Below are 13,901 nucleotides of genomic sequence, written 5' to 3'. Positions count from 1 at the left end.
ACTCGCTCGTCTTCAGTAGAGAAGGGAGACCTCTGCCGGCTTACTTGGGAAAGAAACTCTTTCCTGCCCAGGGGACATGGTAAGCAAAGGCGAAAACCCCTAAAGCCCTCTAAATGTCAACAAGCTTTTCGTGCACTTTTTATATATAAATTAATATGTCTCTCTTGACAAATGATACATACCTGTATTATACTATTGGTATATACCTGTATTATATTTACACACACACACACACACAATTTTGCATGTAATGTGTGTGTGTGTGTGTGTGTCTTTCACTATGAAACCAAAATAATGCATGCATTTTCTTTCTAAATAAAGCTTTTGGAAGCCGATCAAAACAAATCATCTGTGATGTGTGTATCAGTGGGGATGATTCATGGTTGCTCAGAGTAGAATTTTTATAAGCCCCTGATAGGTATTCATTTATACAATATTAAATTAAATTGGGAGCAAAATAGAATGCGCATAGAAACATATGACTTCCTTTCAAAATTTACTTTCTTAATTAAGATTTTCATACTTGATATTTGTGCATTAAGCTCATGAGTAAGCATTTAATTTTTGACCTTAGGTGCACAAGTTGTGAAGTTTCAACAAAAATCACAAGTTTCAAAATTGAAACGTAACATTTATTTGCTATTGAAAGCAAGCGGCTCCAAGAAAGTACACTGTGTATTGTTGTGAGCTCTAATTGTGCTGAGGAAGAGAAATGTTTAAGGAGGAATTCAGCATAGCACTAGGCAGATCACCAGTGCCAGAATTTCTGCCTTTCTGCCTTTTCCTCCCCTCGCATGCTGTTCCAGGAGTTATCCTGACCCCTTGAGCCAAATTGGAGGACACGGTGGGGGGCAGCCCTGTTGTATTAGCAGATGTTCTTGTGCAGGCTTCCACTGGTGGGGCTTGTTATTTAACTCCACCCCCTTATTTTTTTAATTAAAGACCTTTTTGCCCAAACCCACCACTTAAATTCATCAATTGTTCAAATCTGCACATTTAAAAAGCAAAGACAGATTTAATATAGTGAAAATCCTGCTGTATCTTACGTACACATAAGATGCAAGCCTTGCAGGCCTTGGAGGAATGGCACTTCAAATGTATTAGTTGTTCTTAACCCCCTCATATACATGTCTGTAGTTAACGCCACCCCCTAACTTGAACCAGCTCTTATCTGATTATATAACTCATCAATTAGTTAAGGTAGTTCCCTCCCATCCTGTTTGTAGCCTAGCTCAGTGCTTAATCAAAGCTACTCAATAGATAGCAATCATCTGCCTTTGCGAATACCTCTCAGCATATAGAGAAATAGAGCAAATTATTCATTTTTGTCTGATGGATGAAACTTCACCATCTGTCTGTAGGCATAGATTTTTGTGCTGTTTATTGTTTCCTTTTACTCACTGCCAGGTAGCAAGAAGAGGGAGCAGATATTGCAAAGCTGCGCACACTGGGGGTGGGGTGGGTGGGTGGGGACTACTGGGGCTACTTCAGATATAATGCTTGCCACTGATTTGTACACTTTTCTCACATACACCCACTGAATCCGATCGTGATATTGCATTGCATTTGTACAGATATTAACAATATTTAAGATATAGCCCCAAATCCATCCTTAAATTCAGGGAGAACCTTTCCATTCTCCTCTCCTTTCTGCACATCTGCCTTTAAAAAATGAGTTTTCATTGTAGCCCTTGCCAGCAAAGAACTAGGCTACATGTTAACATTTATCATCGAGAGGATGTTGTTGGGTATAATGTACATGGTATGGTACTTTGGTAGGGAATACACTGTAATAACTCTTCAGACTGCCATGGCATTTAGAACAAATGCTAGACCTGCATACAAAGGTGTCTGACTCAGCTTTTCAGAGCTCGCATTTCTCAGGGAGGACTTTCCACCTCAACCTGCCTACTTAACAGCATCTTTGCAGCTGCCACAGAACCACTGAAGAGTATTCTGTTGCAGAGTATTCTGGAAAGAAAGATGCAGACCTTGGCAAGTTGCTTAATTTCCCGTTTAACTCCTTCCTATCAGTCATTCACACATTAAGAAAATGGGATGGGTGGGTCTTATTCCTGCCCACTTCAAATGCAGACATTTGGAAAGAATTGCACTGGGATGAGACATGTCAGAAAGAGATAACCCTCCATCAGAAGTTTGAGAAAAAATTCCCTGGAGCCTTGTCCAAATAAGAGTCTAAGTCTTCCCCTCTCCTAGTGCTAGAAGAGCAGCTTGTTTATGCTTATGCTAGGACAATTTACATAATTCACTTTTTAAATGCCTTAAAGTCAGGAGTGGGGAACCTGCAGCCCTCCCAGATGTTGCTAGACTCCAACTCCCATCAGCCCCAGCCAGCCTGGCAAGGAATTATGGAAGTTGGAGTACATCAGCTTCTGGAGAGCTGCAGGCTCCCCAGCTCTGCTTTATTTTGCATTCATTGTTATATTATTTAAATTGTTACCTGTCCTAAGTCCTTGGGGTTGGGTGGAAGAGAACCAACTTTAGTAATACAGTGGTACCTTGGGTTACAGACGCTTCAGGTTACATATGCTTCAGGTTACAGGCAGCAGGAGGCCTCATTAGCTAAAGTGGTACCTCGGGTTAAGAACAGTTTCAGGTTAAGAGTGGACCTCCAGAACGAATTAAGTTCTTAACCCGAAGTACCATTGTAATGATTTGTTATACCCAGACATTTCATTGAGGTTTAGCTATTTATTTACACTGCTGTTGCAGTGGCTGCTCTTACTAACCATGGAATTGGGTTTCAAGTGTTGCCCTCTCCAAATTGCTTCCCACTATACCAGCAAGATCAAACCACTCTGTAATTTTTGTTCCCAGTCTTTCTATTTGCCTATTACTACTAAGTGCAGGCCCATTTTCCTCACATATGCTAGATCTCCCTGCTGCTTTGTGGGCCCCCTAATCTGCCAGCAGGAGTTGCTTGATAATATTGGCTGACGGCATGGAAGGGGGGTATATCTCACTGCTGGAGAAAACAAGGCTTTCGCAAGTGATGTCTATGTTTTGACCAGAGCTTTTAAATAATTTTAAGCTAATCACTGAATAATGTAGCAAGATGGTTAAACCAAATGGTCACAGAAAGAAGAGTTGGGTGGAAGTGGAGAGAGACAGAGACATTTCTCACAAAATCAGGGTCGAAGCCATTTTGCTCCCTAATGTCCCATTGCCTGATCAAGACCTCCTCTTTGACTCTCACTCCTGCAGTAGACTAGGAGGGAAAGAAAAGCCTTTTAAGGTGGGAAGATCTGTATAGATAATGTTAGTTTGGCTGAGATCTGACAGTGGCAGAATAGACCAGGGGTCAGCAACCTTTTTCAGCCGTGGGCCAGTCCACCACCCCTCAGACCATGTGGTGGGCCAGACTATATATATTTTTTTGGGGGGGATGAACAAATTCCTATGCCCCACAAATAACCTAGAGATGCATTTTAAATAAAAGGGCACATTCTACTCGTGTAAAAACACACTGATTCCCGGACCGTCCGTGGGCCGGATTTAGAAGGCGATTGGGCTAGATCTGGCCCCCGGGCCTTAGTTTGCCTACCCCTGGAATAGACTCAATGAGATTTGATTCCAACTGCATTTTGGATGGAGGGATTGGTTGGAAGTATGGGAGAATCACTGCTACAGTGTTTGGCAGAGCTTGAGGGACCTTTGATGCTTCTCCCCTTTCAGTTACACAATATCTCCTACCCCCTATGAACAAAATGTAGTATTTAAAATAGATCATTGATGAAATGGTGTCATGTCTGGGTTAATTTATCGTGTAAGTAAATACTTCTGCTTTGCACTCAAATATTAAATTTTTGAGGTGCTTTGAGGGTTCTGCAAACGATCAGGAGCACGTGTAGGCCATAGACTAATAGAATTGAGTTGGAAGGGATCCTGAGGGTTATCCAGTTCACCCCCTTCAAAGCAGGAATCTCAACTAAAGCATGACAGATGGCCATCCAGCCTCTGCTTAAAAACCTCCAGTGACGGAGAGTCCACAACCTCCTGAAGAAGTCTGCTTCACTGTCGAAAAGTTCTTACTGTCAAAGTTCTTCCTAGTATTTAGTGGGAATCTCCTTTCTTGTAACTTTAAGCCACTGATTCGTGTCCTACCTTCAGCAGTAGGAGAAAACAAGCTTGCTCCATCTTTCACGTGATATTCTTTAAGCCAAGTTGTGCTTTATATATGCTACAATGAATGTCTGAAATTTGGGGAACCTTGCATTTTGTGGAGGGTGGGGAAGGGTCATAGCTAAGTGGTGGAACATCTGTTTTGCATACAGAAAACCTCTCAAGTTCAAGCTGAGAGAAACCCCTGGGAGCTGCTGCCAGTCAGTGTAGTGGCAATACTGATGGGCCAATGGCAGATTCCTCTGTGTGTCTGTGGGGGGGGGGTAGTTTTCACGCAGCGTCAACGTAAATTTACAACTGAAGTTTGTTGTGATGTTAGTATGCATCCCAGGTGCCTGCAGAAAGCATTTTGTGGTGACATTTATGTCAGACACCCTAATTCCCTCTCCCCTCTCCGCTGCTGAACCAAGAGCTGGATTTGAAGCAGGAAGAAGAGGAGGGGGGAAAGAGGAGTCTTTGGGATAGAGTTGATGGCACTGACATGATGGGAACATTGGTGGAAGGGATCTAGTATAGAATGTCTCTAGGTTTGTAGCTAGCCACCCCTGAATTATGTGACTTTGGGATGTCATTGTTACATATTGGAATGAAAAGGCATTGCTTTCAAGAGGGCATCCATTCTCCCTTTAAATAGAAAAAACTACCACAAAGGGTAAACATCTGCTATGTAGTATCCAGCATCTCGTTCGTTTTAGTGTTGGCAGGACTGCATTTTACTTTTTGTCGTCTTAATGATCTTTCTTGTTCTTTTTATATCTTGCAGCTTGAGGGATTTTAATGGCTTTCAGGTAGAATCCAAGTGGAGACAATCAAAATGAATTCTATGGACAGGCACATACAGCAGACCAACGATCGGCTGCAGTGCATAAAACAGGTAAGCCAAAGACATGTCATTAGACAAACCTGACGGTTGAAAGCACCCATAGCATTGCATGTCAGCCTATGCTCTTCATGGTGTTTGTGTTGTAACAGACCTTATTTAACTACTGCACTGCTTCTTGATCTTGAAAGTCCATTAAAGCTGAATGCAACCTCATCCTTTGTGAACATTTTCTAATCATTTAAGTTATGTCTCAAATGGGGGATGGGGCTTGTTAATATATATTGTCCTGCCATTTGCTGACACAGACAATGGGCCTCTTTATATTTTATTACAGGCTTTTTTATGTATAAATAGTATTCATTTCACATTCTGCTATTCCTCCAAGGGCATTGGGGCATGGTGGGTGTCTCCACCACTCACAACAGCTCTGTAAACTAAGAAATGGTGACTGGTGTGAGGTCACTTTAAGTGAGCGGAGTGGTGATTTGAACTCTGGCTTCAGCGGTGTCAGATGCTGTATCTGTCTACCACACCATATCAGTGCATATGTGTTACTGCAACTAGTCATGGTGCCCCAACAAATGTGCACCACATGTTCCTGAGTGTGATCAAAACCAAAAGGAGTTAAGAGCAGCTGTGAAAGGATACCTTCAGACTGGGGAATGGGAATCAAAATGGTAAATATGGTTCAATTTAAATGTGTTTAAAGTGAGGCGCACTGGAGCAAAAATTTCTAATATCGTATATGCACTGGTGAGGTGTAAATTGGTGGCATAACTAACCAGGAAAGAGATCTTAAGATTGGAGGTGGATAGCTCACTGAAAATACTGAGCTCCGTGTGGATTGTTAGGAAAGGGAATGGAAATAAAATGGAAAACTAACTTATCAGAATGCCTTTATCCATGTTGCAGCCACATTTGAAATATCTTACAGTTTTGGCTTACCCATTTCAAAAAGACAATATAGATCTGGAAAAGGGGGGGGGATTAAATGACCAAATCGTTAGGATGCACTCCCTGAGGGAAAATGTTTAGAGGGAGTTTAATTTAGAAAGAAGGTGCATGGAGGCATGATAGAGGTTCATAAAACTATGCTTGGTGTAGAAAAATGGAACACAGAGAGGTTTTTCTCCCTGTGTCCTAATCCTAGGATTTGGGGTCATTCTGTGAAATTGAGCCTTGTGTTCTCAAGTTCCTCTTTTTTGTCTTGAAAGTTTGGATTCACTGTCCTGTATGTACAAATCTACGTCTTTGTCCTCTATGCACAAGTCTACTTCTCCCCTTTACTTAAACATGTTTAAAAGTATTTTCCTAAAAATATGTGTGAAATTTTGCCATGAAATATGCTTAGTACTATGGGTAGAAGCTAAGAAGAGGCAAAATTTGCTTTTCCTTCCAGTTGCTACACATTTTGTAGACTTGTTGGCAGCAGTTACTGCTCCAAGGAGGCAGACAGCCCTCCGTGGCCCCCTCACCCCCACCCTGCAAGAACGGTATAAATGATGTTCTGTGTTCTGCTTGAAGTGAGTCAGGTTACAGCAGAGGGTCAAGGCAGGTTTCTTTCTTTTTAGCTCAGACTATGTTCTGGCACACAGACAGCACATTTGCTGTAATGTTTTTAGACTCCCTTTAGAACTGTGTAACTTCTCTCCCTTTCAGTTCAAGAGGGAAAGAATCCCAATTACTCAGACAGAATATAAGGGTAGGTTCAGAACAGAAAGCACAACAATTAGAAATATGACATTATTTGCCCTTATAAAAATCTTATAGAAAACCTGAGGCAGTTACCTTGCATTGTCTGCCTGTAGGGACACATGGGACTTCCCTATGAAAACAAGATTGTCCTGTACTCAATTTGTGGCATTTTTGCTCTTGCTCTATGTACTAGGCACCTTGCTACCTGAGAGAAAGTACTACTTGAGTTTCTTTTTTATGCCAAGCTTTCTATGGTGTTTTGAGGCTGCTGCTCCCCAAATTTCTAGACATTGTAGGGTGTTTTGAGGTTCCAAGAATGGTGTCTAAGCCAAAAAAACCTCTGGCTGAAATTTCACGTCAGCCATACTAGGCAACCGTAAGGTCTGACAGCCTCCGTCCCTTCATCTCTTATTCAAGAATAGTAATTCTGATGATAATAAAAGTTTACAGGAAGGTATAAGGATTACTGAGTGCAGCATGTTCAACACTTAGGAAAAGTGTGTGTGTGTGTGTGTGTGTGTGTGTGTGTGTGTGTGTGTGTGTGTAACACGTTGACATTTGAAATCGGATGATATGTTGTTATTAAAATTATACACACACTTTATAACAACAACATATTACCCTATTTCAAATGTCAGTGTCATGCATGATTACAATTGGCTGCCTCCCTGCTGAATATTGAAACTGCATGACATGGTCATTCAGCTTCAGCTGAGAAAAATAACTAGAAGTTCTTTGCTACCAGGAGCCTTTTTCTGCGAGAGCCTAGACTCTTGTTTCATGTTATATTAGGAGGTGTTAGGCAACATCTCAGCAATCCATACTGTGTCACTCAGTTGATCCAACTTAGTGAATGTGTTCACACGTAACCTTAAACCGTAGTTTAGTGTTACATGTGCAAGTAGAAAGGAGCCCAGGCAAAGTGCTGATCTCATGTGCTCCTACCCCACCTCCTTCCACAAATCCAGGAGAAGGAATAAACTATGATTCACTTTTGCTTTCAGTGAATCATGGCTTGTTGTTACAAGAAAATTAGGAATTGTGATTTAACATAAATTCTGCTTAAGTACAAAACAAGCTACATAAAAACCAGGGGTTATAATCGTGGGCCTGTTGTACTACAGAGAGGGAGTTATGCACTCGCTGTTGGGAGCACATTTGGAGGTGGCACAACAATACAGTTCTATGACTAATGTTGGAAACAGCCAGGAGGCTGCACTCTGAAAGTTTGGTTCACACAGATCTGGGAGGTTGCTCTGCCTGAAGGATTGATACATCAGGTTTGATGGGCAAGGCCTCAGGGGAAAGAAGATATATTTCTGGAGAGTTGGTTTCCATTTTTCACGTATATAAATGGGCAGTAAGGAAAGGCTCAGAGGTCTTTTTGGAGGCATATATTAAACCAACTAGAAAGAAAGGAGCTTGATTTCTGACTTAAGATCTTTGTAACTGACAATGCAAAAAGACAAAACCAAGCAGAATTTGTTTTAAACCAGGATCCCTGGTTTGCATGTCACAACAAACCAAGCATCTTTGAAAATGAAACTGATCTTTGTTCATATGGGAAAGGGTGAGTGGGAGCACTCAAACGTAAAGATTTGTTTAGTTTCCTTCACATTATGAAACTCTGCTAGTTCTAGCAAGTAGTTTGACCTTTCACTCTTTTTTAAAATTTACCAAGCATATATCAAGTCTTGAATTGAACAATATACAACCTGTGCAGTTTCACACTCCCATCCCATCCTGTACTTGGCTGCAGTCTACAGGATCGTCTTAGAATATCACAAATAACAGTATTCATCAAGAAAAAAAATAGAGACTCAGTCCATTCAAACAGACACATTTATGTCCTGTTGATTTCAGTGGGAAATTTAGATCAAGGAGATTTTAAAATGTGCTTCACTTTGACCAGACCATATGCATAATTTATCTCCCTTGTTGCAAAGTTACATTTTAAAATGTGTTTGGAAAAATGTGAAATATTTAGAAACAATGAAAGCAACAAGGATCTAGATTTCATTATGTCCTGCTTTCGTGAATTTGTGATATGTATATCAATATTTTTTCATGACTGTTGAGCATTTCCATTTCCGCCCCTGCCCCCCACATCCGAGTGTAAAAATGTTTGAGTTAGACTGTTGTTACATGTTCACTATGTAAAACTAGGAGTAATATAAAACATGCAAATTGTACATAATTAAATTAAGGGCTTTTGCTGCAGCTCTCTGGCATATGTGTTGCCACAGATGCTGCCTATGTTATGGAACATGGCACTTATCCCTGCCCTTAATGACAGACTGTTTCACGTGTATTGTTTCAGTCTGAAGTGTACAGTCAACTTTAGACACAGTCAAATCTGATTCCGTTTCACTGGGGCTTTTAGGAGTGGAGTGGTGTCACTAATCTCAGTGTCAATATCCACCCACGCTTTAAAGCAAAGGCATCAATGCTGAAGCAGTCAGATGTCTAGTACATTGTTTCGGTCTCTTCTAAAATATCCTAGCGTCTGTCTAGCTTTGTGCGACCTCTTTAACAAATTCTTTGTCTCCTTTCCCCGTCTGGCTGACTGTTGGAATGTGCTTCTCTAACAGTAAGAGTATGTTCAGGAGAAAGCTGCACTGATAACAGCCAGCCATTCTTGGCTTCTCCAGCAAATCACAGGCATCCGACTGACATTCCAACCATGGTTGAATCTCCCATCCTGGTAGGCTGCCCTCTTTGGCTCCGGCAGTTGATGAGCAATGTGAAGATAATGACGTCAAGTCAGGAAGAAAACTTCTTTAGTATTCACATTTGCTAGGTAGAGTTGGGTGGTCTTCTGAACAATATGTTGAGTCTCAGCCTATGCACCCACCCTTATATGAGCTGTTTATCTAAGGTGATATTTCTGCCTTCTGGATTAAGTGTATAGATTACTTTTTAAAAAATCATATATCAGGTAATAAAAAACCATCTTGCTCAGAGGCAAGAGAAGACAGACCAGGGAGTTAGAACAAACAATGACTGAGGATTTAGCTGCCCTTGGAAATGACAGTTTAGTGCCATATTTTGTGTTTTGTCTTGTTACTGGCTAATTTGAATCTGCTTCTAAGCTCAGTACTATGAGGTTTAGCATCAGTAAGCTACGACTTCTGAGCCAGGCTGATGGCCATTGGCTCACCCTATGTCCTGAACCCCTGGCCTACCTGGCAGCAAGTCAGTGTGCCACGTCCAAAGTTCAATCCACACAAGTGAAGCCCAAAGGTCAGGAAACGAGGTTCAGGGTCAATCCAAGTAGTCAAGGCCAAAGTCCAGCAGTCAGGATACAGTCCAGAGTCAAACTGGAGCACAGTTCCACAGCGATCCAGGAGCATCAAGGCCAAAAGCCCTCAATATGGGCAGTTGAGTAGACACAGCACCTCAGCTCTGCTGCCCTTTTATACTTTGCACACTGATTGCAGCACCTGGGCTTGATGAGGCATGTGATCCTCACCTGTTCTAAGCCTGTTCCAACTGAGGAATCACACACCTGCTCCCAGGGCTAGTGAGCCTTACTTGCCCAGCTAGTGAGCTTGGCTGTGGGCCCTTGCCTGCCTCAGCTCCTGGAGTATCCCTCCTGCTGCTCCCTGTGCCTCAGAGCCCACCGTGTTTGTGGAGACAGGAGCCCCTCTGGCTCTGGTGATGAGTCCTGCTGCTCTGGTTCCTGGGCACCCCGTGAGTACTTCCCGCACCAACCTCTCCTTCCCCATTCTCAGCTTGCCCCGGTTTGTCCCAGTCCCGGCTATACCTCTTGCCAGGCTCCTCTTCCGCCTCCCAGTTGTCCTGCCAGTTCATGGCACCCTAGCATTCTGTGACCTGGCAGCCCGAAAATTTCTTTATTAAGAAGCTTCTTTCTTAACTCTAGGCCTTTGCAATTCATAATCATCTAAGCCAGGCAAGGCCAAACTTGGCCCTCCAGCTGTCTTGGGACTACAACTCCCATCACCCCTAACTTAACAAGACCAGTGGTCAGGGGTGATGGGAATTGTAGTCCGAAAGCAGCTGGAGAGCCAAGTTTCGCCATGCCTGATCTAAGCCAAACTCAGCTCTCCATTGCGTATGGCAGCTCATATCTCTCTCCCCGCCGTACCCGCTTTTCCTTTTTCCTGCCTGTCTTGAATTGCAAAAATGCACAGGGTTGGCAAGCACTTGGATGCCCAGAATACATTGCTGAGTCTAAAGTCATGCAAACTTGTCCTGAACAGTACTCAAAATAATTATTTAATCTGCTTTGATGCCCTCTGACACGTTCAGAGTTTGCTAATTTAAAGTGAGCAACCTCACTCAAGGGAGACAAGAAAGAAGCCTTTTAGTGATTAAGAATGGTTCATAAGCCTTTTTGTTGATGTATCTCATTTATTCTATCTCTGCAACTTTTAAGTTGTTAAGTTACTTCCTTTTCTTTTTAGTTATCGGAATGTGCAAAAAGCATTTTTAGCATTGCATTCTAGAGAAAAAAGAATCTATTATTAAAAATCAGAAGAGTTTTTCTTAACTGTGGTATGGAAGTCAAGCTGTTTCTGTCAGGCCCTTTTCAAGTTGGTGGGTGGAACACCCATGTTGTTTTTGAACAATGCATGGTGGTCTTTATAGGAAAAACTTAGTCTGTGTGACATAATAGAGCATTTCCTCTTGAGCAGGTTAGAGCTTAGCTGCCAGAAACCTTGCCTCATGCTTGCTGCTCTGGGATATTGGTTTCTAACTGACAGAGAAGCTGATATGGCATGGCCCCCTCCCCCCACTGAAATACACAGAAACCCGAAGAATTAACTAGCGCTGTTTCGCAGGGGCAGGCAGGGGGTTGGGTACTTCCTGTTTGGATAAACTACTTACAGAAAAAACCGTAAAGGAGAGGTTCTGCTGCTAGTCAACAATATTTTCCCCTCCTCTCTGACTTGATTGCTCTGAGATGGTTGATTACATTGCTGGCTGCGGCCTTTTGCTCCTTTTCCTGGAAATTTGAGCTTGGTTTTCCCTCTGAACGGACCATCTCTGTTTTTATTTGCAAGCTGTCAGTAAGAAAAGGTATGGCTCCCAAGAAGAGAGATGGTAGGGCTTATCAGCATCACGAACCATATGGAACTTTGAAAGTTCCTTCGAGTCCAAAGTTGTTCCCCCAACTGCGAGAGCAGGTGGAAAATGCACCCAGGACCAGGCCTCTGTTGGCAACTGACTATCTATCCATGGGCTCCCTAGCGCAAGCAGGCAACGAAGAACAGGAGAGTCTGCACGCAATCTACGTTTTGGAGGAGAGCCTTGGGCAGGTAGGCTTTGCTGTGTGGTTTTTTTCTCTTTAAAAAATCTAGACTGAAGAGGAGAGGAGGATGTGGAGCTATGTTAGAAAGAGTCTGTATTCCGTAATTATCCACGTTTCCTATGAGGAAGAATGGAATTGGTGGGTAGCTTCACCCGTGATGTGGAGATATTGTTAGAGATTTTAAAGATTTTACTGGGTGTGTTACTTCAGGTTTGGAGGAGAGGTAGAGTAAAGTGGCAAAGACACCAGTGGTACTGGTTGGAGATAAGGTTCACTACAAGAACTGTCCTTTTCCAGCTGGTGTTTGGTGTTTAATTTCATCTGTTCCTTTATTTGATTTTGTATGTTCATTGGCACTGGCAATAAAACATTTTGGTTGTTTTATGGCTCTGCCTTTTAACTTAGCGTTTGTCAGGAAAGCTTTCAAAGACACACATGATAGGAAGCTAGATGAGAATTTTGCTGTCTCAGTCAAGAACAGAACAATCACATGAAACTTCAGACTCTACCCAGCCCAGTGCCATCTAGTGACTAAGCCAAATAATGACACTATCCACACTGCATATTGTCTTGGTTGCTGTTACATTTTTTGATGTTTTATCTCCAGTTAAGTTGCATTGCATGCATAATGCAGCAAGGTGGTGTGCAGTTAAGTCAATAGAACTAAATACATTTCAAATACCTCCTGTTGTACTCTGCGTTTGCTGGAATACTGTTTATGCTTAACAATAACAAAATATATTCATTTGAGAAATAGTCACAGGCAGTTTGAAGTGCTTTCTGCAGGAGGGGTAAAAATGCCTTGTGTGCTAAGTGGTACCCTTTATCTAACAAGCACAGAGGGTTGACCCCAGAGGCAAGGAAGGAACTGAGTATATGTCATCCATAGTTACCCTAATTGAATTCTTATTTCATTACATTCTAGATCTTCCTTTCAATTTCTGCACTTGTTTAATTCTCTAGGGTTTTTTTTTTCTTTTTCTTTTTTAATGCAAATAAATTATCTTGAAGTAGCTGCACACAGAACAGGAGCGGATAGCCTTTATCCAGCCCACCAAGGATTTTTTATGCAAGCCATCAAGAACCCACCAAATTTTGACATTGGTGGCAAAAAGAAATATAAAGGAGCCGTAGTGCTGGGGTAGCCCTGATGCAATGCAAACCATCCCTCCCTAGTCCTCCGATTGATCATTTGATGAACTCAGAGGGGTAATAATCCCCCCTCCTCAATGACTCTGTGTAGATCAACTGAGGAGGGGGCTGTGTACACACTAAAGTGTAGGGTGGTCACATTCACAGCTAGCATGATGCCCTGGTTTGATAACTCCCCTGGTTCCCCTCAAAAAAGAGTTCATGGTTCAAGCCAAAGTGACCGTAAATGAGCCCATTTTCCACTGCCCCAAAGAAGGACCATTCAGACCAATTTTTCTCAGCTTTGTGTGTGCTTAGGTTGAAACACATTGAAACCAGAAAGGAGTGTTCATGTAGCATGTTAACAATCTATTTGTGTGGTAGAGACCTTATTTAGTTGTGTCTTTGTTCAGATTATATCATACCCTATCCCAGGGACCCAGCTCTGCTAAAACTGTAGTCCAGTGTAGAAGGACACACAAATCTAGACCAGTGGTCTGTAAGTATTGTTCTCAAATTGCTGGGGAGGGGGAAATGAGAGAGAAATGGGATTTGAACCAAGGATTATGTGAGCCACAGCTGCTGTTCTTAGCCATGATGCAGCATTGTCTTTTTTTAACATGTGGAGTTAGGGGGGTTGGTTTCTATTATCAGCTTCTTTTTTGAACCATAAAGAATCCACTTGCCTAAAGAAGATATTTGTCAACCTTGGACAGTTCAGGTTGGTATGTGGTACTGAAGAAAAATGTTGATGAGTAGTGACAAGTGACTCTCAGCCTCATTCATATATTTCCAAATATCTGTTGTTAGAATCATGGTGGCAGTTTGTCATAG

The 13,901-nt window shown here is 42.1% G+C and overlaps 1 protein-coding gene across 11 annotated transcripts in view; it reads left to right on the top strand.

Annotated features, from left to right (window-relative positions):
• The window catches only part of ZMIZ1 (zinc finger MIZ-type containing 1), a 375,238-nt gene that overhangs the window by 217,475 nt on the left and 143,862 nt on the right, over nucleotides 1–13,901 (top strand). For all 11 annotated transcript variants that reach the window (XM_081191309.1, XM_081191308.1, XM_081191313.1 and 8 more), the window contains one exon: nucleotides 4,907–5,017. In XM_081191309.1, the coding sequence (XP_081047435.1) occupies nucleotides 4,958–5,017 (60 nt within the window). In that variant the 5' untranslated portion in view covers nucleotides 4,907–4,957. The remainder of the gene's footprint in view (nucleotides 1–4,906; nucleotides 5,018–13,901) is intronic.

This window comes from Podarcis bocagei, assembly GCF_964188305.1.
Source record: "Podarcis bocagei genome assembly, chromosome: 4".
NCBI lineage: Eukaryota > Metazoa > Chordata > Lepidosauria > Squamata > Lacertidae > Podarcis > Podarcis bocagei.
The sequence above is the reverse complement of the archived record's forward strand: the minus strand, read 5'-3'. Positions and strand labels throughout refer to the sequence as shown.